General features: G+C 33.7%; 2 protein-coding genes across 7 annotated transcripts in view; one reads left to right on the top strand and one right to left on the bottom strand.

Moving 5' to 3' along the window:
- foxo (forkhead box, sub-group O) overlaps positions 1-17,676 on the bottom strand; it is a 296,218-nt gene extending 278,542 nt beyond the window's left edge. For 3 of the 4 annotated variants that reach the window (XR_011174222.1, XR_011174223.1, XM_069121636.1), the window contains exon 1: positions 15,887-17,676. Coding sequence is in view for 1 of the 4 variants with exons in the window: in XM_069121636.1 (XP_068977737.1) it covers positions 15,887-16,330 (444 nt within the window). In the remaining 3 variants the exon portion in view is untranslated. The remainder of the gene's footprint in view (positions 1-15,886) is intronic. The other variant, XR_011174217.1, reaches the window with a different exon arrangement.
- A 4,253-nt stretch (positions 17,677-21,929) lies between these two features.
- The window catches only part of gukh (NHS actin remodeling regulator GUK-holder), a 218,705-nt gene continuing 215,434 nt past the window's right edge, over positions 21,930-25,200 (top strand). For 2 of the 3 annotated variants that reach the window (XM_069115861.1, XM_069115851.1), the window contains exon 1: positions 21,930-22,801. In XM_069115861.1, coding sequence (XP_068971962.1) covers positions 22,510-22,801 — 292 coding nt within the window. In that variant the 5' untranslated portion in view covers positions 21,930-22,509. The remainder of the gene's footprint in view (positions 22,802-25,200) is intronic. The other variant, XM_069115871.1, reaches the window with a different exon arrangement.

The raw sequence follows: 25,200 nt of genomic DNA, 5'->3' as shown, positions 1-25,200 counted from the left end.
TGCTAATAGAAGTAAATCTTAGAAGTGTACTTTTTCGGAAGTAAACTCTTTGTCTTTGTCGATCATTTATTTCTTGTGTTTAAATATAGTACCATTTCTAATTTGGAATTATAATTTTTTAAGGTAAAACGTTTACAATCCGTTTTTTTTTTAGACAGTGTAATTTAAATATACGTAAATGATTGGAAAATAATTAGAAAGTGTAATGAAACAAATTGTATAAGATATAAATAAAACAATTGTAGATATGTAAAGTATTAAATATTTTTAGATGTAAAGGAAGCCGACTTGGTTAATCTCTCTGTCTGTAATTAACTTTTTTTTCTCAACATCTTATATATTGAGTTAGAAATTATAGAAAATATGCATTGCCATGTTATTTACACGTTAAGAATGGAGCAGTAAAATAATACAAATTGTGTATATGCAATACTCTTAACAAACTTGTATAGATTAATTCACATATTGGTTTTGTCAAAATACAAAAGATATGTTAGAATAATGTGTACTTTATAGATACTCACTACAAAAATCGAAGAAACAAAAGAATTTCCATGATTGTCAAAAAATTGGTTCTTCATAATAGTAAAAATGCTTCAATTTTTTGAAAGTACATAGAATTACAAAATTCAGATGGGAGAAGAAATACTAGTGACGAAAAAGATATTACGTAAATCTCTCAAACTTTCTTTTATAAACGCTAATATTAAAAAGCCGAATGTAATAATTTCAACTGGTTGAAAAAGTTATTCGTAGTAGAATATTGCATTAACGCAACAGTGACCCTTAGTTAAACAAAAAATTTTACCGCATCGATTGTTTACAACTTTGATAAACTCACAACGCATTGTTTCCTATCTAAATATCTCGTTACGTTATGCTATGAAATAACATTTTTGTTAATGTATTCAATGATATGTAAAAATACATGTAATAGATTAAAAAGACAAATATCAATATTCATCCAAATGAGAAAAAAACCGCGCAGGCGTACAGAATCGCGTCACAAAGTAACGGACGTTCCCAATCAGGCCCGACACTTTTACCATATCACGCGAATCTCTGATGTCGCGTTTCAAATGACGTAAGCGTCTGCCGAGTTTCTTGATTACTCGATGGAATATTTTAATTACCGTCTACCTACGTGTTACAAAGTCTTTCGCTTTCAGAATCAAGTTTTCGGATATTATAATGCTGACGACAATCCACCGATACGACGATAAACAACAACTTCACAGGAATCGTTATTAATCGTTTTATAGCCACCCTGCGAATATTAACCGCGGCCTAGCACTGAGAGATAACGAGGACATAATTACGATCGACTTCACTAATCTAGCATTATACACGAACATTCCACGTAACGACCGTGAAACATCGAGCTCGTCGTGAAATACTGTCACGCGAGAGATACTACTTGCTTGATCTCTCGATCGCTTTCGAATACAAAATTCTCGCCGATTACTCGCCAAGCGTCCGAAACGGCGCGGCGCGGCGTGTCGGTAGACAATGCGTGAAAGGCGGTGTTGCGCTTCCGCGAACATTAGACCTACTGGCAAGAGAGGAGCGAAACGATAATTGCACTTATTCGAGGGTGACTCGTGGGAGGAATTCAAATAATAAAAACCTGTCACGTAACGCACACCTTCCAGAGTCGCTGAGAAAATCGCCCGGGACGAGAAATTCTACGAGAGAAAGGTGAACCGCTGTTTTGACGACGGATCGGGCGAGGCTATAAAGCACGATCGGCATTATTCTGTCGCAATTTATGGTAAGTAGAAATCACAGCCTTGCTCCAGGCAAGGTAAATAGAGTGTCGACCACTGCGTTCGGTGAACACTGACAGCTGACGGAATGCGTTTTAGAAACAGAACAGGAATTCGCCTTTATATTCGCCGCGATTTTCTTTTCGTCGCATAACCTTTCCGTGGTTTTGGTTACATTCAAGCTACAGAGACAACGAGCCGTGACTCGCGACGCGTTACGAAACCGTCGTTTTTTAGTTACCCTATAAAATTTATTGTCACTAAATATAAAACAGCCGACCTACTATCGTCGTCATCGCGTTTCCTCGAGGGTTCGCGTTACAAACGTCGCGATCCTTGCCGCCAGACGTTCCCAATCGGGAATATTTTCACTTTTATGGTACTACGAATTTTGACGTGAACTTAGAGGAAACTGCAGGACATTTGGATCAGGAATTTAGTTGAAACTTTGAATGCTACTAAATTTTGTCGTCTTCTTTATAAAAACGCCACGTTATGGGATTAAATACTCAATATTTTTTAGATATGCATTTATGAAAACTTCATAGGTACAAAAATGTACATGTGCATAATGCGCAAAGAGATGTAATTTATACAATATTCGATAAGTGAAGCCCATATTTAATTTTGCACTTGCATAAATGTTCCCAGTCTACCCATGATAGAAGTTTAACTGTAACTTTGTGCCTGTTCAAATACAGTTGCTATCAGACTCTCTAATATATAATTTACAAATATTTTTATGAAGATAAAAGATACAATTCAGCAATTCGGCAGTATTCAAACTTTCAATTAAATGAATGACAATCGAGTCTTGTACTCTATATGTCAGTAACATACGTTTCTTAAGCTAAACGCTAGGTCTAGTAGGACAACATCCAATTCTACTTCGTTGCCGATACATTACAACCTATAACAACGCAAAGGGAAACGCAATTTAAGCTATTAAGGACTAACGTTGCGTTAACGCAATATTTCACTTGCAACTTTTATCGATCAATCTATTTTTCCGAATCTTGTTTTATAACATCGTGATTATGAAAGGGAATTGAATTCCAGGGATTCACATTTCGTTCATCTAAATTCTACAATTTTATAGAGTTTAGAGAAATTAAAGCCAAATGATAAGCTGTTACTAGATCTTTAATATATTAAGACGCTTCTCAAAATTAATGCCTTTGGCCGACAATTTTTGTCCCTTTTGACTTGCAATCGAAGCAGGTGGAAAAGTGGGCGAATGAAAAAAGCGAAGGAAGCTTCTACCGGTCCTGATGGTCGTCGGTCCGAAAGTAAGCGGAGGGAGAGATGACCTCAAGATGATGATATCGGCAACGTGGTCGTCGTAGGGTCGTACACAGAGGTGGCAGAGAGAGAGACAGAGAGAGAGAGAGAAAGAGGCAGAGAGAAGAGTGGCAGGAAAGGAGATCGACAAGGGAGACGCGGCAACGACGCGACGCCAGTGTTGCCTCGTGCAAAAATAACGTGGAAAGCCTGCTTTAAACTCAGCCGACCGCACTTACTCGAAATATACGCAGTGCGCGCCTCCCGCTTCTACCAAATCATTTTTAAATCTCATTGAACAGCAGACGGCTGGGAAAATTCGCATTAATTGCGCTGTGTTTCGTTAATGACGATTGTATAATGTGTAACGTTGTCTAAATATCACGCGGATAAAGCGACGCGGCGTAGAACCGCTTTGATTCTCGACGTTTGCGTACACGCCGTAAATGGACGCCGCGGAAACCGATGCCTCCAAGATCGTTCGGTTAATCTTTGCTTCCAAACTGCCCGATTATTTTTAGAGGAAACTCTATTGGCGTTCCGTTCAGCTGTTTAACGGAAACGATTGAATTAAAGCTGTTCGAATACTTCGGAATTCATAGAATTTGGGGTAAAGTCGTTCACGATCCTTCGTCGAGCGGAACACGATATCCAGTAAAAGTACCAACTTTATTCTGTGAAAGCTTTTTACTCGTACGCTTTTACATTGGATATATATATTTAATTTTTTATTTTTTAATTTTTATTTAAAATTAGTTAATATTTAGCTTTGTTATAAGTTCTGTTACAATACAGTAAAAAAGTAGGTTACGTTATAATATGCAAGTAATTAAAATTTAATTATTTATAACAAGAACGTCGATTTGAGGAATGATCCGTTAATGGGAAATTTGGTATTGTTCCTTGTTATTATTCGAAAAAGATCGAATAATAACAATAGAAACTGAAAGAAATTGTTACTTGAATATTAATATCTATAAAATAGACCAAAATAAATGATCTTTTTTCATATAGAAACAAAATTATTCAAAGGGTGCGTAATAATTAGTTCGAATAATGAAAGTTCTATTACACGTGTAATAACGAAAAAAAATGAAGAATGTTAGTTAAAATTACTATTCTTTCTTGCGATACAAGTTTGGAAAACTACATAACCAGTTACTAATCACGCAGAGCTGCTAAAGAGTTATTTGATTACCTAGATGCTTTTGTCGGAGCTTTATTTGAACTGTATCTGTATTGATATACATCAATAAATTCCTACAAAGAATTCTGTGTATCACATTCCCTTATTCTTTCTTATTTGCTACTCCTAAGAATTCATTACAACATTTTATGGCATATACAATTTCTCACTTTAATATTCGGACAACTTTTAAAACAGAATAACTTTTTTAGAAGTGGACCAAACTACTTTTTTTCAGAAGTTAGAAGAATTAGTTTACTAGATGACGCGTTAAAAAGATCTAGAACTATTGCAACTTATCGACATCGTGAAGAAAACAGTAAATATCGCTTTTTCCAACATTTTTTTCTGAGCTTGTAATGAAAATGTAGCCTGTACATGCTGAAGATTTCATTATAATCGGTAAACACTGCTATGAGGTACAAACGGTAAGAACCGTAAAAAATCACAGATTTTCACGACTTTCGGTCAATAATTGTAAGCAATCTAAAGATTCTTAGTTTTTGCCCGATTCCCGTGGCGTCAACCGGTTTCGATGAAATCTTTAGCATAAGCTACAACCTACAACTGACATAAATCTACAATTATAGGCTCAGAAAGAAAAGTAAAAAACAATTTTTACTATTTTCTTCGCGATGCTGATAAATTTAAGTTGTCCCAAATCTTCTTTACACGCAATCTAGTTAACTAATCCTTCTAACTTTCCAAAAAAACCGTTTTAAGTCACTTAAATTTTAAATATTAAAGTGAGTAACTGTAGATGAATATTTCCGACATATTCAATCATTTGGAAAGATACTGTCGTGATTCAAGTTCCTTTCTTCTGAAGAGTCAGACCAACTTACACAACGTTAAACATTACATAGTGACAAAATACATGAATAGGGGAAGTCGTTATACGAAATTCAGTTGAATATAATTTGGAATTATTACTTAAAATTAGAATTTTAAATTGTTTTATGGATAGTTCCTTTGAATATCGTATTATAAAAACAAAATAGGAATAAACCTATTCATCATGCAGTTGATTGGACTTTCAAGTAGTAAGATTTTTCTTATTTATAGCTGCTCTGTTCCCTCATACAACATGTAATAGTAATATATGTATGTACGTAGTGAAACATCGAATAGTATCTGTGTGATAGATAGTACAGTAAGAAAAGAGTCCTGTACCGACAAAGACATTTGGTGCTTATGTTGTTAGTTCGTATCCAAACAGATTATGAGAATAGTGTTTTGTTCTTTTCTCTCTAAAATTTCTCTCTAAAACACTCATCCTACGAAGAATTGCAATTAGACAAAGATAATAAAAAACGAAAACGTTATGCTGTTGATAAACGGAAGAACTCGCGTATAATCTCTATCAGATAGATATTATTTAAAAGACCAATAGATAACGAAAAAAGATTTTCCTGATATTTTTATAACGCCTGTGTATGATATCAACGTTGTTTTAGAAAAAAAAATAGTGAATTCCACTAAAAAGAGTTTGTAATTCCTGACTACAAAAATATTCTCTGTATATTACGCATATGGGTATGTTTATTCAAACATATTTTAACACCTTCAGGCACGCATTCTATGAGAAGAAAACATTCTTGTCGAGAATGACGATCTGCGTATGAAAAGTAACTTGTTTATACAGATTCGATGCGATAATGAATCATTCAACAGTCACATTGATTAACTCCATCAATTGAAAGATAGAGAAAAATGATACTATTATAAATATCATTTTATCACAATTTATCTTGAAATTTACTATTACTTGTATCATTTCTTGTGATAAATGAATTTATGAAAGCCAGTCAGTTATTTTTTGGCAATTAAATATAAATCGTGTAAAATCGTGTACCTGGATAGCAAAATTTAAAAATTTACAAAAGGTAAAGTTGACCAGTTTGATTTTTACATAGACTCCTTCATTTATTACACTTCTTTTTTAATCGTTGTCCCAAAGTCAGTCTTTATCATTCGAATAACATATCAATCTATCGAGACTATAGAATTTTCACACTTGTATTCACTTAACTGATCCAACAGAATCCTTCATAGTAGAAGACCTCTAATTATTTTGAACAGTGTATACAATATTAACATTATGATAACCGATGAAATTTTTTAAAGTTTTCTTAATAAAGTTCTCTTGCAGATCGAGAAAAATGTTTCGTACCGTACTACATAAAAATAATATATTTGGAGGTACTGAATTTTTCTATAAATATAACAAAAATTCGATTATTAATTAAAATTATGCTGAAATCTAGCTAATTGTCGACTTAAGAATGTCTCCTTATATCCTAAAAAGGTTTTAAAATTTAATTCTATATTATCAATGCAGTGGTTTCCTCAAAAAAATTCATAAGCTGTTCATAGTTCGTGAAAATCAACTGCCTTTAGAGATGATACAAGAATCCATCCTTCATTCTATACAATACTGAAAATTCATAAAAATTTGTATACATCAGTTACTCCTACAGCTGTTGCACAAGAATCCTCTAAGGAGGATACAATTAAGATTCCATATAATATTAAATAGATAATACAAGAGTTCATAAAACTAAATTGCTTTTAGGACTATTATGCGAGAATTTCAACTTTATTTCATACAATACCAACTGATTAATATAAAAATTCATAAAAACTTATAAAAATCATATGGTTTTTGAACTTTGCACAACGAATAACATAAATCAACTTTTATTCATTAAAGAATATGCAGAAGACGATGATGGATAATTCCATTCGCTGGTATGATAGAGCATCAAATAGAAGATTACGGATCAACGTGAATCCGATACTTTCATAATTGTCCAAGCATTTCCTTCGAATTCTTTGTTGTTCTATAAACGCGAAACGCTTTTCACCTCCGTTCAAAACGGCATACAATCTAGAAAGAGTAACGGCGAAATAAGAGGTCATGTTAAAAGAATAATACGTTTAGGGATACCAGGGATTCTCTGACGACGTCTACACGCAGTTGCCGATCGTTAGAGCACAGCTGTCTAATCGTCATGGAAGAATACTGTGTTCAGAGCTTTGTAATGACGGGTACGACTTGTGTAAACGAGTACTAAAACCAGACGGATGAGTGACCTCTGCTGGTTTTCACGGCTCTCGAAGCTTCTTCGCACGAGCTGGAGATTCTACAGCTTTGAGAAATCGGGCTAGACCTGCCTGACGCGGTGCTCGTATTGCTTAAGGGCTTTTCATGTTTCGAACCAAACCGCAGAGACCTTTCCTCTACTTTCCTGTTTCAATAATATCCGACGAGTACTGGCATTCTTTCTGGATATCCTTGACTGCTTTCGAGCTCCAAGGTTGAATTTTCAATCAAAATTTTCAATCCGACTGTAGAAGTCTAAGTAACGAAATCACCACGATTTTCGACAAAATTGACCGAATGTAATAGAATATGACATTACGCAATGAGAAATGAGTTAATAAAAAGAAGAAAATTTTAGAGAAATTGATCGTTATTTGTAAAATGGTGATTAGACTTGAATGCAAGATCTAAATCCATCATGTATATACATGTGAATAATTAATTGGTATTGTACTATAGATTTTTGACAAGATTTTTTTTCGTCCTCCATTACCTTGAAAAGTATAGTTTCAAAAATATATGTATACACAAAATCCTATTTCCGAATTCTCAAAGTTAATGATAACTGAGATAGCTGAGAATGCATGGAAAATGACGCACAATCTTCACATAACTATATGCATACGCAATTAAAATTCATACTAGAATTAATGCAAAAGCGCTTCTTTATTATTCTTCTAATTTGCGAAAGTTTTGCGTGTTTATTAACTTCTTTTTTATCCTACATACTTTACAGCTACGAAAACTTTATTTTTAATTTTCTACATGTTGAAGGTGTTTTAAGGTACCTTTCATTAAAAACACTTTCATTAAACTATCACTATGACTACAGATCATACAGATACAATATTATCTCTGCTATCCTAGTAAACAAATCTTTTAATCACTCTATCTGTCAAAAGATCAGTAGAAAACAGAATTGTACTTTGTACACGATTCAAAAACATTATTTCATGATTTTAAGTAAACATATTAAGTTGACAGTAAATCAATAAATGACAGTATTTGGATTTTTTGCGACATCCTCTATAAGGATCGAAAGTATGTAAAGTTTGCTTCCATTCAAAATAAAGTAAATGATGCGGTGATACAGTAATCGTTGAAACGTTAGGACTCAATCTCAGAATTACAGCCGCCGTACACAATAGTTATGCACGTCGCAGATAATACCGATCTATCCTCGTTTATTTATAATCTTACTTATACACGCGACCAGCCGCGAGTAGAAACACCACGCCGGAGATACAGATATTTATACACAGACATCACGTGATTGCACACTGTTTCGCGCCTTGCAGTGAACTTTGCAGCTACACTAAATGGATTTTTCGCAACCGGCCTCTAACATATATCGCTACTTTTCGAACCTCGAGTGCAGACGTGTTTGCGAACCACCCTTTGTCTCGCTTCACAGTTCACTTGAGAAAACGTCCACCATATTGACAGTTATATCTGTGACGTATCCTACTCTAACGAATCACGTTAATAAATTTTTTGAAAACTTATTGTTGATTGCTGTAAAATTCTCACCATTTGTTTTTTCATGTCTTTATTATAACTTTTTGATAAACGATGCGAATAATTTTTCTTGTTGATAGTAATTTGCGTTTCTATGAATTTTATTCAAACAATGAATTATAGGAAGGAACAATTTTACATCTTCAGTTATATGAAAACTATACAGTAATTTTTTGTATATAATTAATTAAAGTATCTAAGGAAACGTAAACGTACAAGCTTCTCTTCATTTTATTTTCAATTAATTCTAATTCTAAATAACTTCTAATTAACTTTACTTTTTTATATCGATTTTATAACACTATTCGTTACAAACCTTATTCTTGGAAATTCTCTCAAGTAATTAACGGTAAGATAACATTCCTATAAATATTGATATATTTTAAAATATTTATTTCTTTATTTAATTTTAAGTCACTTCAAATATTCTACGTACAGTTTGCATCGTTCATTGCAGTCTCTGCTTTGAGAATTTTTATTTAATCGATCAATTGAATAAACCTATGCACATGCTTATAAAAAAAGTTGACACATTTTAAAATCAAAGAAAAAATCTTCATAATTCATCAAACATTCATTAATTTTATATTATGTTTTTCCTTTCATTCATAAACTTTATCAATTTCTATAGTGTTTACCATAAACCTGTGCGTTGTTTAAAATTGTATTAATCGCATCATATCCGTTTAAAGTACACTTACAATTCGAAAAAAAGGAAAATATTAAAATAAGTCAAATGAAACAAGTACTAGAATAAAAAGGCAGCTCTACTCTCCAATAATTTAAGTAAACCAGAAAAATCAGCTCAAAGTCAATTAAAATCAAATCACTTTAACTAATCACTTGAATATTTGCAGCAATCATTTAAACATTGGAGCTGCCTTCCTATTAGTGCAAACTTCTCAATTATATAGACTACTTTTTATAAATATGTTATGTGCGTTATATGGAATATTTTGAAATTTCATTAATTCTGGAAATTTGAAATGTATATAAAAACTACAAAATATTTAGTAAGTGGAGTATTTAGCAAATACATATATATTTCTCAGAGATCATGGAGGAAATTTAAACAATTATCCATTACGTCAATAAGCCTCGATATTCAATGGGACCATCTGTAACAATTATATTAATGCTGTAAGTACATTAATTGTTTATTAAATATATGTTTTGTAATAAATATCTTGTAATTTCTATATATAATATTAAACATCTATAAGTTGGTTTTGAATTTGATCTATATAATTATGACAGTTGTATTTCACTGCAGTGCTAATGAAATTTTAAATGATTTATATAATACGTATATAAGTTAAAGTTTCCTGTGGTTTATAATGATCAAATTCTTTCGTAAATCGCTGTTTATGTGAAAACCACAGCGCGGTACTTCAAATGCGTTCCAAGCTTATTTACCGTACTCTTTTAATAAATACAATATAAATGTTATATATTATTCATTGATACCTATATTTTGCGGAATATTAAAGTAAACTGAAATTACTTAGATCAGAAGGATATTTGAGACAAACTATATAATTTTCCCTGTAATTTTCCAAATTCTATTAAGAACAAGTTTTAAGTGATCTACATTTGGAAACAGAGTATCTAACTTCGTTATTAGTAGCATAATAAATTGTGAAATAGGTCGTATACTTACATTAATAGTTCGATGATCATAAATTTCTAGGAGGATATAATTTCTACTCATCAAAAGGAAAGTTCGCTCAACTGATGTTAATATTCTCAGTTGTAATAATCATAATTCAGTAGCGCGTGTAGTGTGCATATTGTTTTATTTATGGATGTAATTGTGTTAGTTTTTATATAATACCTTCTCCTTGACTGAAATAACCGTATCACGCGTAGGGCTCTTCGAGTTATATCCTCATTTTTCATACTGTTTCTTGTTGCATTTAGAGCATACAATGATTTTCATTCTTTCATTGTAATATTGAAGACTAATTATGACTCCCTCTCGTTTTTAAATATGTTTATTTTATTAATACAGAAACATAAACTTAAATAACATACCGAAGATTCTTCAGTTATCTTATCAAATTACAATAAATTCCAAAAGAATAAGAATCGTAGAACTGCTACTGATTGACAATATATCAGTACTAGCAAATAATGCACAATAAGTTTTATTATTTTATGCAAAGTTTAAGATTGAACTTCAAAGTGTTGAATCTTAACTTAGTTCACTCAAATAATACTACCTGATTCTAATATTCAACGAAATATAGATATCGATGCGTAACGCAAGCACGTTTGATGTTTATCAATCTAATATCAGATAAATAATATCAAATATTCTTGTCTAACAATAAGGAGGCAACTCCAATATTTATTGACTTGAAATTGTATCTATTGAAAGAGAAAGAAAAGTATAGGTTTTATATCTCTATCCCTGAAATCGCGACGATATAACCGACGAAGCGTCGCTGTTTACCGGGAGCCGTTTTATTTTTCTCGATTTCAGAACTCGCAAAAGTGGTCCGCTTTGAGGGAAAAGTACCACCGCGGGAAAAGTTAACTTCGCCAACTGTTAAACCGCGGTAAATCGATAACATGCTTTTTTTAAATTCCGATGAACGGAGATGTTGCACACGCATCGTTAGAAATCAGACCGCGGCTACACTAATATACACGAAAGACCGCACGAGCAGCCAACTTCTATCAAGATTTCGCCTGCGATTTTTACATTCATTATTCCCTGGCTGAATTCGAACGGGAATTTCGATTCTTCAAGCGAGAAAGCGACTGCATGAAATTCTTCCGATTTCAGAAGGCCAGAAACCGTTTTCCACGTGAAGAACAGTCACGCGTAAAAATCTTTTTATGCCAGAGATTCGATCGAGAAAATAAACAACTAAAATCAGAAGAAGCCGTATGAATGAGTGCGTATGAAACTCACACAGATAAAAGTACAACGCAAGAACGTGTTCCCCTACTCTACCGTTACCTTTCTACATACCGCAAATATATTCTATTCGTTGTATTGTATGAACACTATCGTTCATAAATAGCTTTTTAAACACTTTAATTAATTTATATGAGCAGCTTTTGAATTTTATTAAAATATACAAATTAATAACGAATTAATATAATAATTAGAAACAACACTAACTGCCTTCTTATAATATTTGTTGATTAGAAATTATAATATGTATAATATACAATTTACTAAACATTTTATGGAAGGGTAAAGTAATATTATAAACTGTAATTTATTTAGGACAAAAGAATTACGCATAAATATTTTGTATAGATATTGAATTCTACTAAATTTACTGTATAGAATAAAATTGTACAGTGTAATATACTATTACATATATTTATGTAATAAATGTTATGTACATATATCTATTACTTAAATGCCATTGCTTACATTAACACCATTGGTATTTCTATTAACTGAAGAAAACCATCTGAATATAACTTATAACTCAAACATTAAATAATTACAATACAAACTAGTTCTGCAAAGTTTGATAATTACATATGGAAACTACAGGGAAAGATATGTCACATTTTTGGAATTTTGAAGGAAAGTAATTTTAAAATTCAGTATACTGACAGTTTATCTTATAGTAGCAATACCAAATCTTTGTTTGGTTTCCGGATTAGATATATATTTTTGTAATCCTGTTAAACATTTCAAAAAGATTCATAGTCATAACATTAATTACACCATTGGTTTGGTAAATATGTATTAAAGCGTTGCCTCTTAACCATCAAGTAGTAAAGAAATTAGAAAATAAAAAGGTCGATTTATCATATTTTTTCAAATAATTTTCATATGCCAGATTTATTATTGCATATTGACCTCTAAAAATCTATTTCTGTGGGTCGTAACATTATAAATCATACTAGATAAAAGTGATAAGTCCACTTTTGTACTTTCCTGATTTTAATGGTATCCGATATCCAAAAGAAAGCAATAAATACAACATGGTTATAAAAGAAAATTATAGGTATATCCAATAATATTCGGAATTTTCGGAATGGCACGGACAGGCCCATTTCCCTCATTACGAAATTCCGAATTACCGGTCCTCTCAGGGCAGTAAACGTAATGACTCAAGGCCAGGAAAAACACAGGAAAGGACCAGCTGGAAGGGCACGGTGGAGAGAAGGGATACAATAGCGGGAGGAAAGAATTAGGAACTGGGAAAGGGAGTTTCAACCATCGTAGACTACAGACATAGGACGACAGAGTCCTCACTTCATTAACACACAAGCAACGGAGACTACAGACATAGGACGACAAAGTCCCAACTTAGTGCGGTTAAATGATACAACGAATAAACATAAAGTGTCGTTCACCTCTAACACTCGAGTTATTTCATCTCCTCCACCTTGAACGTTAATTCATTCGAGGTACGCGATATCGACCGATCGGTTTGACCTGACCGGTTGCTCTTTAGTCAATAATATGCAACAAATAAAAAAGAAACAACAAAATTTTAAGTAGTTGACAAATTAGAAGATTTTGTAAAAAACTAAGGATAGTATTGTAATCGATATTTTTGGAATGATCAAGAGAACAGAAAATATAGAAATTCAATGCAATTTAATTTAGGAAGTGTGTCTAATATCTTAAAATTATTGTTTTATTTTAAATGTGCAAGGAAATTCTTTTATTATTTTTAAATTACTCTCTTATATGAAATAAACGAAAATGTGACTCATATCATTTATCATATTCAACCCTTGTACTTTTCATACCATTATCCGTAGCTATGGATCTGTAGCTATGGCCATGAGAATTATTATTTATCCATAATAATTTTCTAATCAGAATATATCTTGATAAAAATTAACAAATGCCTAGATATTTTTTGACCTTTGAATGTATATTCATACCGAGAAATCTAAAACGCCTCGCTGGCGCTTTTCTCTTCCTTCCTCTTTTTCTCTCTTTTCTATCTCTGTTCCTCGTATTCACGGTCAATGTTTTGGTGGTGACGAGAGAATACGAGTTGTCGAATCTCAATTGAATCGCTGCAACCAGTCGCGAGCATAGCCATGTAAACCAACATTGTTTACTAAGAAGCGAAAGCTCATTAACTGACTGACCATGAAAATAGTTGCTTCTAATTGTTCACAGGAAATCTTACATCGATCACTTATGTGAAATAGAACAGTTCATTTCTTGCTATCAATCATGTCTTAAAACCTTACGTATGATATTTCGCTGATTCTTAAAAATTTTTAATCGATTTTAATTCAGAACTTGTCTGTATCTATTATTTTAAAATTTGTATTACTTAAAATCTGACAGATTTGTGCATGGAAAAAGAAAAGAGCACAAGAGAGATGAAACTTTCACATGTTTAGTCAATTCATTTTAAAGCAATTTTTATTTAATAACTTCTAAATTAATGTCTTTAATATTAATTAATATTAATTTTATAAGTTTTATAACTTTTAATCCCTCAATAAACAAATATTTTGTCTTCTTATTATGTGTCATATAAATACTAGTCGCTGTAATAAAAATATTCGACATGCAGGCCCCAGGCGAAAACTTGGATTTTCCATCTTTTATAGAAGACCAATTTTGAAATTCAATGTGAATATGTTATCTACTAATTCCACATCAAAACTATCTTTTTATAGAATTCTAGAATTAATCATGTTGCGTTCCTTCGAACATTTTCGATCAATTCTATTTTTATACCGTTAAAATATACATGTATTAATGTATTTATGTATACATGTATTAATGTTGAAGAAAATATGAAAAACTTATTTTTGATATACTTCAAGATGTTTATATTTTCAAATCTATTAGATCATTTTCTTCTTCAATTATTTCATATTTAAATACTTTTCTTTAATCAGCCAGTCACATTGAAGTTAGAAAATTAACAACGATGAACATATATCTTTTCCACGTGGTTGAAAAGTATATAATTTAATATATTCGCCAATAAATATTCAATTCTGGCTAGATTTGCATGAGCAAATGAAACATAATGCTGACAAATGGTACGAGACACACCCTCCGTTCGTAAGTATCAATTTTGAATAATTACGTCGATGACAAAACGTGATAACTTTCACGCCGCGAAACGTTGAAAATTTTCAATTAATCAGTTTAAAAGTAGAGTTGTTTGGTACTAAGAGCATCGCAAGCATCGCAACAACGCGCATGGCTATTACGTAAGATCTAGGCGGGAACGCGAAAACGGCGGAAAGGTATAGATAGTAACTTTCTGCGATGAATTTTAGTAGTGTCAAATACACTAAAACACGCACTTCAAAATACGCTAACATAAGTATTGCGATACCTATACCTTCTTGCACAATTGAACTCATATTATTAGTAACATTACAGGTTACGAGATGCAAGCTATTAATATTAATAAATAATCTTTTACAAAAATAAGAAAATTGGTAATAAAGCATATGAAATTTTTAAAGCAGATTTTACCAAGTACAGATCATTTGATTATTCAATATGGAGTAAAATTGTAAAACTGTACAAGAGTTTATAACCTACAATATGTAACTTGTCAATTCACTCACATTATTTGTTTGTAAATTACTATAGAAGAGAATCCTGATGATATTTAATACAAATGAAATTCATTTCTAGTCATTTTACTATAAATCAATTATTTGTAATGTAAAAGACTAAATAAAATAAAATTAATTAGAGACTTTCAATGAATGTAACAAGATACCCTAATATTTCTGACCGATAATACAAAGTATATGCGTGTTTCTCAACGAAAAGGAACAGAATATTGGAAAAATATTGTCTAATACAATTAAATTACGGATATTTATGCAAATCCATATTTTTGAATATAAAATTGCAGAAACGAGGCGTAAATAGAGATCCGTTTCACTTTCCAAACATTACAACAAGTACTTTACTTTCGATCTTCTGTGTATTTTTGTATATCAAGTATATCAGTATCCGCACGTCTATGTACATTTCAATTTTCCACAAAGGTATAAACATCCGCAGTCTAAATACAATAGATGCACAAGAAAGAAACTAAAACTAACCTTCCAGCCAGCGCTGCTGTTGCTTTCTCCCTTTTCCCTGAAGTATGGTATATTCTGCATCATCCATTCGTAGATCTGTGAGAGCGTCAACCGTTCGTCGGGGGCGCTGGTAATGGCTTGAGTAATAAGATCGGCATAACTGTGATTTCCCCAGGCGTTTCGTCGGGACGAATTCTTCTTGACCGGAAGCAGGCCAGTACCTTGGCCGAGAGAGCCATGCTGAGGCGGTGTGCCACTTTCGACGCCTTCGACGCCCTCTTTGCTAGCCGCTACGCTCGGTACCACGTTTCCCTCGATATATTCCTCCGGTCTTGGCAGCGGCCACGTGTGCGACCGTGCTCTTGTCTGCGGTTCAAACCCGCTCTCAAGGTCGTATGGTACCCCCTGCTGTGGTTGCAACCCGGTCTTCGACCCCGACGCAGAAACCGGCACCGAGTCCATCATGTTCGTTTCCTCTGTGTACTCCACTTTGATCCCGAGCACCTCGCGAGGTGCTGTGTCTGTTCACAAATATCGCGCTGCCTACCAAGAATCCGCGAAAAGTCGCCGTAACAGTCGATGGTCGCGCTGCGATCGAAACTATCGATATCACTAACACTGCCACTTCTACGGGTTAAGAACACTACGTCGCTAATAACAAATCGAAACCAGAACCAGGGGGAGGTCACTTTTATTTATTTATCTTATTAAGCCCTGTGTTCTTATATTCACGATTTGTCACTCGACTTCCCTTACCGGCGCGCGACCAGAAATAGAATAAATAGTACATGAATGATATCGCACGCACAATATCGAAAGATATATTGTTATTTTCGGAGAAAACGAGATGAAAGTAAACTAACTGCGAGGAAAAGCAGAGTATCACGGATCACTCGAATCGAACTCTCCCGCAGCTGGCAGCGGACCGACCGAGAATACGCTACGATGTACGTTGTTCTGCGTGTCGCGAGCAAGCGAGAAAGAAACTGAGAAAGAGAAGCAGGACGAGAGAGATAGGCGATTACGAGAGAGGGGGCAGACCACGTGGTCAAACTCACTGTTTACAAGCCGCGCCGTCGGTCACGTGGCCATGTTTTGATAAAGAACTTGGCCCACTGCGAGGAGAGAATCTTCGACTTTGTTGCCTGGCGGGTTTTATGTACACAGAGTTGCAAAAACTTTTTGCGTTGAGGGACAAGTATTCGTGTCGTGCCAGTTTCCGTGCACGATCTTGTTCGAAGTGTGTCAGCACAATTTCAATGATCGAAGTAGCGATTATCGATATGCTTCCTTTTCCAAAATGAGTGCCTTCCTTGCTACTTCTCATCGATGTCCCAATCGACTGTCCTACTCTCTTGGTCCTTTTCAGAATAGATACTTTGGACAGTTAGTGCGTTTTTCTTCGAAGTCAAGTAGATCGAAATGATTCATAGGCGTCAGACACTAACGTTCGACCTCTCGTATTTTGAGGGCACGATCGAACTTGTTCTAACAACATTCGTTTGTATTGAGAATGTGGCGAATATTCTCATGAACGGCATGAACGTTCTAAATATGTTCTAAACGTATGTATTTCTGTATTAGATACGCGCACTTTTATTCTTATGAAAATCAAATCACCTTACTCCTTTATACAACTTGCCGGCAATGCAGCGCGGCGAATACTGACGAATTCTTCTGACCGGCAGCCGGAACTGACCGAACGAAGCCGAAGTTACGAGAAGTGAATTCGTGGCGCCTGCCTCCGCGCATTTGAGAGAGACGAGGATAAGACGACGAGCAACGGTACGAATCGGAGAAGGAAGGATCACTGAGAAGCGAGCGAGACCGACTGATCGACCATTCTAATACCCAACAGAGAAAACTGGAGGGAGATCACGAGCATAGCGAACGAGCTATCTGGTGGGTGTTTCAGCGACGTGGGAGGGATAACAGAAAGGTGGGGGCGAAGTAGCGGAATTGGAGGAAAGGAGAAAAACGTGGCAAGTGAGCAAGCTAGGTAACAAAGAGGTTAGCGGAACGGGTGAGGGAGAAAGAGGCAATGATCCGGAATGAGCTGGATAAAGAGAAGAGGGAGAGAGACAAACCAGTGGCGGAGGGAATCAGTGAGGGCAGCGTGGTCGGCTAGCTAGATCGACAAGGTGGGCGGGGAAAGGGGTACGTTATGCCCCCAGGGCCAGATACTGTTCTCCATACTCCATACGTTGTAGCGCGACGCGGCTGCGAGGAGAGGGAATTCGCACGCGGCCACCTACCCCACACTGATGAGCGTTCAATTCTCTCTTCTCTTTTACAAGTTTTCGAATAATTTCACTGGGTATAATGATGAAATCCCTCTCGGATGTTATTCTAGTTCCGAGATAAAAAGATAAGACAAACTTGATAATCTATATTGGCGAGTTCGATTTAATAAATTCACTTTGTGCATTAAACATAGAAGACACCATATCATAGTAATAAATATTGAATTTGTGTTGTTTACAATTTCTTTTTGCATAAATTTTCTTAGCAAGTATTGTTGTAACTATTTTCCCAATAAATATTCTGAACAACTAAATTAAATAAACGCTATGTATAACATAATATGTACTTACATTCACAATGTAATTTAAACATTGTAACAAAATATTTCTAATAGGAAAATTATGGCAACAGTGGCATGATTGTCAATATTGATTTGTCAAGTGAGCTGCCTGTCTTTGAGAAAAACCTCAAATAAAACCAAAATTATCCAATAATTAAATTTTTTCATTAAGAATAAAAAGTAATTAAAGTTTGAATATTACCAAACGATTACCATCTTTAATGGCAGACCGCCAATTTTTATGCACTTCTAAGAAATATATCCAAAGCATAATGCTTTCTATAATTCCCGGTAGGTAAAACAATTTTCAACCGAGATCCTATTTTTTTAATTATATTCTTAAAATTATAGATTTGCATACAAATCCACAGCTCGGTTATCAATAATATCGATATTTACCACTTTCTGAATAAAAATTACAAACCTGACATTTTTCTACGAAAAATATCGTTACTTCTTTCTTAACATCTTCTCTATTTTTTTTTCTCCATAATTTTCACCGTCTTGGATGAGCTATTAATAACTTTAATGCTCTTATTGATTTTTTTGTAATTTCTAGGCTTGAGAACTTTTTTCCTTTGGAAGACTATTTTAATGCCCGTCAGCCTTTAAGACTCTGTATACGTTGTCTCGTTAAGCTAGCTGAAACCTTTGGAATTTCTCATACGATTGAACGCGTTTAAATTCGAGTAACTGAAGTTAATCAAAGCCATTTGAAATTCGTATCTTCGACAATTCGACGAATCTAGATCTATGTAATTGGTAGCTATCTGGTGCTCTTTTTTGCACGTTGATACGCTGACTTTAATACTCAATTCAATTTCACAAGGTACCGTTTGCGAACTTTTAACATCCTACGCCCGACCTTTCGTGGTTTCCCAGATTTTAATGTCAATAACGAAGAACAAAAGTGGAGTACAGAGTTATCGGAAGCTTCCGTTGACCTCTCGCGATAATTCCCAGAATGCATGAAACGAGAAAGGTTAACGAAATGCATAAATTGGGAACTGTTGATTGGAATGCCTTTTTTGTTAGATATGTGATGCATGAAATTTACTCTCTTTTGATATTTAACTGAACTTTGACATCAGTAAAAATTCTGCAACTCCTGTTTCAAAATAATCAGGTGTTATATTCTAGTAATTCTTCTTCGGCGAATCATTAAAATGTCACAATGTTGAAATTTACAAATTCCTGCTCTAAATAACTATTTTATCGTCCCAAAAATTGCTCATCTGTATACAGAAAATTCGAAACATTTTGTTATTTTCGCATCCCATTATCAGAAATTCTTTGTAACTCGCTGAAATATATACACATAATTACATACATGTTATAAATTGTATTTGAACAATATTTATTAAATACCACAAATAGTTAAAATTCTTATATTCGTTCAAGTGAAAAATATTCCAAAACTTCATTCATTGAATATCAATATTGGATTAATACTCCCTCATTTATTGAATTAATATAATTTCTGTAATTCCCTTTTTTTTTTTTTCACAAATCTGAATTTGGCTAAAACTAACTACGTTATGATATCTTGAATAAGTTGTGAAACGAAATAATAAAAACTAAATTTAAATTGGAAAAATGGTTTGAAATGAAAATTTGTCAGTCTTATAGCTGATGCTATTTTATCAAGATAGAAATGCGAAATGTTGGAACGTAATTGGGTCATTTTGAACTTTCGTGCTGTACCACATTTTATCGTGTGAAATCGCACATGCGAAGAAAATTAAAGAAAGAAGGGAAGTTGCTATCCCTTATCCATTAGATCTACCCGAAAAAGGTGAGGTTAAGCTCATACTATCAATTACTTCACCCCAGTTCTAAAGCTTACTTTACACTAAATTGAATCAAGACGCTTGGGATAAAATTTGTTGCAACAATGAATTTGCTTTAGAATAAATTTGTCTGTGCGATTGAAAGATTGATCAAATTATGCATTTAATTACATTTTGATCTAACTAGAACGATATTAATATTCATAATAATAAAAGACGTCGACATCGAATATATTTTTAAAATTTGATTTCAAATATCCTCATTATATGTACAATATCAAAAATGAATAACTCATAAATATTATCTTAAATTTATGAGTATAAAGCATTAATAGGTGTTATATACTTACGCTAATTAAAGTTTGTGGTGTAAATTATTATCGTGTGTATAAAATAATATTTATTATATATTAAACATGTAAAATCAAGTAAACATTACAAAAAAAAAAAACATTATGATACGATGAAAAAATATATGTTTTAGGCAGAAAAAAAGGTTGTACAAAGTTCAGCAAGTTAATACAATACAAATTAATTTTTGAATTTTTTATGTCTATTTAGATGTGTATACATTATAAAGGTAGGAAATTAGATATTGATGGAATAATTTATTCTCACTAAATTCGTGCTACATTGTTCGCCAGATTATGTTTTATACACTTGTGAAGTTCTTTTAATAAAATTTGAGAAGTATAGGTGGACATATTTAGATGTGTTTAGAAAGATAATTTTAAAAGGAACAGAGAAATTATAGTGGAAACATGAAGAAACAAAATAAAATTTTTCTTTCATCAAATAATGATTAATTGCAAAAGAAGAGTCGTTTATATTTTGTTCTACATCTTTTCAATTTCGTTAATAAATTATAAAATTTAACATTAGATATGGAATAAGTTCTTAAAAATAGTAAGTAAACGACTGTATCAATTGTTAATAAATGCAATCTAAGTATTATCATCGACGAGGTATACACGATCGTGTACGATCCTGTGCCTCGTCTGCTTCTATACCCTACTTGTAATTTCACATTTCGTGTTAATTGCAATCACTCTAAACGCTATAATCGTATTCCACGCTAAATCGGTAACGTTGGAAATGATACTAGAATAGTAAGAGGGCTCTAGTGTCACCGAAGCCTAGGACGAAAATATACATATGTTGATATGTTGATTCCGTATTTCATTGGTGGTACAGTTACCGACGAAAAGTGTAATCACAGACTATCTTGTACTTTGTCTGTGCTAATATTCTATTTGAAATTCCATATTCAAATTTAGTTTTACTTGCAATCACTACAAACGCTGTAATCTTATTCTACACTAAGTCGGTAACGTTGGGAATGACATTATAATGGTACGGGAGCTTTACTGACTCTAAAATTTTAAAATTCTGGAACCTGTCACGAAAGGAAGCATTGGGTGATAGCATATATCCTGTATCTCGTATGCGACGTTAGGTTTATCTTATATATTCGTTTGTGTTAACATTCGTTAACAGTCATGCATTATAAGAAAATTGAAACACGTTACCCGTTATACGTTATCGACGTTAGGTACTGGATGTACCGGTTTGCAGCTACATTCAAGTCACTAAAGATGGCTGCCATGAGTGTGAGGAAAGGCGCCTTCGGTGCGTTCGAAATGAATGGGAGTGTAACCGAAGAACGGGTCGGCGACACGACGACAGGCCGGCCGGCACTTTGTATACCGCCGTCGCGTCGTGCGGACGCGTTGTTCGTCTTTCTTTCGTTCGTTTCTCTTTCATAAGAATTCTCTAATTCTCAAATATGACAGTTTTAATCAAAACTTTATTTAAAAATTCATATCTGATATCGCGCATTTTCGTGGTCGTTGGAAAAAGAATCATGGTTTAAAAGAAACTCGCGTAACCGACAAAGTTGTATCAGCCATCCAAAAAAATGCGACTGGGAGTAAGGAGATTCGAATGATAATTGGGAAGTGAAGAGAAAAACAGTGTTATATATTTTCTAATAATAAAAGTGTACAGTGTGTTGAAAATAATCGCCACGTTAAACCTCAAAGTTTAGAAAATGGAGTTCCTACAATCATTGAAAGGAGTTTCGTCTTTTAATACCACCAGAAATCCTTTGCTCGGCTGGATAACTGGCGGGAATGATCGTCCGATAAGCGTCGCAAATTTGTGACGGTAGACCGGGTGTCTCGCGTTCAAGACGGCGCGGCGCAGTGTTTCCACTTTTCGGTTCAAGTGTTATGTGTGAATGTGTATTGCTTGATTTCATTTGAGAAATCATGCCGTTCGTGCTGCGAAGAGTGGAACCGCGTTTTTTGTGTCGCGGACACGTGCCGGCGGGATCGACGTCACAGGGTTGGCCGGTGGGCGCCGAATTGGAGGCGGTGGCGAATGGCGCGTTGACCACCTCGTTGAAGCAACTCGCGTCACTTCTCACCACCGCCGAGGACATCTTCGCCGAACTAACCGCCGAGTTGACCGCCGTTGCCGATAGGAGCAGCAAATTGCGCCAAAAGCTGGACAAGGTCGAAGAACGTCTCGCCATCGTCGACCCGAAGAAAGTACCAGTCCGTAAGTAACACTTGCTCCTCCGTACCTTTGCTTCTGCATTTCCGCTCGCTCTCTTATCGATGCAACCGGTGATCGAAAGCACAAGCGATTCGTTGTCCGACATGAGAAACGAACGAATGCCAGCGTAGTTGGGAAGAAGCATCTGGTCGAGGGATTCTTGGAATTTGTGGAAATACTTGCGATCGAAGATGGATCGAAAATACGTATGTGAAAAGTATATACTATACTCGTGATTTGCAATATGTACGAACGCATGAGAAATTTTATTTCAGAAACGTCGATGTTGAGACAGGAAGTTTAGTTATAGGTAAAAAGTACAGCTGAACGTTTATCGGACTTTGCTACACAATTGTAAATGTTAAGAAGATAAAAATAACTTGTCTGCACAAACACACATACACACATACAATATTAATAATGCGTCAAAATGCAATTTTAACGGCTATCGCAACATGATGAATATAGATCGAAAGTAGATACTATTCTGGAGAGTACATGCAATTCGAAGTACGCACTATCACACACGAAACTGACGAATATGTAGGGTTTACCAAAGACACGTCAGACTATAATAGAGTATTTCTTTTCTCTTCTGTATAAAGGTTTAGAGTAAACAAGAAGTTAACTTGTGCGTCATTTGATATAAATGTAAATTTGGTATAATATCTATATGTAGTGATTCACAAATGTAATTTCAACATTCACCATGGAAAACTTTTATATAGATATATATTGGGTATCTTATATGTATAAGACATCTTAAAATTTCATTCGCATGTATGTAACAAAATATGACTATCATAACTCTATTACTAAAATTTGAAAGCAATCTGAAAATGTATATAGATGTTACGACATATTTTGATTGGCGATTGAAAGTCAATTCTGAAAATTAAAATTAAATAGAATTTAGTCAGCTATCACAGTATATACATGTACGTCGAACTTAAATCGAGAATAAATTGAAAATGGTTTTATAATTACCGTTTTGAGGTTCATTCAGGCGCGAGACGTTTATTCATCGTGAAAGATATTAGAATGTTCAATTCGAAATAGTGATAAGCGGTGCTTTATGCTACGTACGTTCTGTGTAAAGGATCGAATGGCTTTGAAGTTAAAGATCACTTCAGACTACACTTTCATGCATAGATATCCTTTATCGAAGAAAAGTTTTAACGTTGAGAAGTGACGGATTACTAACTGACGATTTATATTTTAATACTCGGATAGTATCTCTTAAATCCCGCATTTTCAGATACAACTATATTTGATACGATTGAGAGTTGCTTCATCACTACATTTATTTCTAGAAATAGCGTAACTTTGATCTGAGAAGTTTTCTCATACAACAATAAATAAGATAAATATTTTGATTATTCCATTTAGCTCATCTATATAAAGAATTTATGGTCGTGGTATTAAAAAGAATTCATAGAGGTACGTGAATAAAAATATACTTTTTAGACGAGAACAGAATATTCGAAATAATAGTATATATATGTAGTTATAACGTGCCTGCAATGTATTAGGACATTTCAATATTGCTTCTGCAATGAATTAAGTTTTGTATTTATTATCTATTAGTTTCATACTATACAGAATTCGTTCTAATGTAGTTTCTTGTTCTTTGAAATAATTACTAAGTTTGGTTTATTTCGAGCTAATAGTTCAGTACCCGAAGATATTTAAACGTTATTAAATGCTTATACTCTTTGCAAAATTCTCAATACCTTGAGGTTTACAATGCCTTAAATAGTGCCTTGAAATATTATTTATTCGTTTAAAAGCAAAAAAGGAACTCTTGTGGAAGAAAAAAGAGTTTGAACGATTATGTATTTAACCGTTTAGCCGTTGCTTAATCAATCAGAGTTAAATGTCTCCCATAACAGAGATGAACGAGGATATCTTATCACTGAATAAATTTATTAAACGAAAATGAATTTATTTCGACGTGCTTCGTTTCTCTAAATTCGCAAAATTAATTTAAAATTGCAATACATTAATTTAATTAATGTGTAATAATTTTGGAGTACGTATCACACGTTACGAGACAATTGTATTTTCATTAATGTGATTGGCAGTTTAAAATATAGTTACGAATCGAATCATGTTTGGATCATCTTTTCAATTAAATAATATGAGTCTTGGTACTTGTAATACTTGACCATTATTGCAAGCATAACCCTGATTTGAATATTAGAAATACAAATTTATTGATGATTAGGAACGTTGCAAAAATCAATAGATGCTTTCTGCTATTATTGCACTGTATTTATAGAGAATTTAAAGTTGTTACATGTAATATTTTTTTTAAATATATAATACATAGAATACTTAAAGTACAGTACTCATTCTAATATTTGCTGAATAAAACAAGTCTCTGTTTAGGTTCTATTCTT

This window comes from Bombus flavifrons, chromosome 1 (assembly GCF_040668555.2).
Source record: "Bombus flavifrons isolate JBK064 chromosome 1, iyBomFlav1_principal, whole genome shotgun sequence".
NCBI classification, from domain to species: Eukaryota; Metazoa; Arthropoda; class Insecta; order Hymenoptera; family Apidae; genus Bombus; species Bombus flavifrons.
The sequence above is the reverse complement of the archived record's forward strand: the minus strand, read 5'-3'. Positions and strand labels throughout refer to the sequence as shown.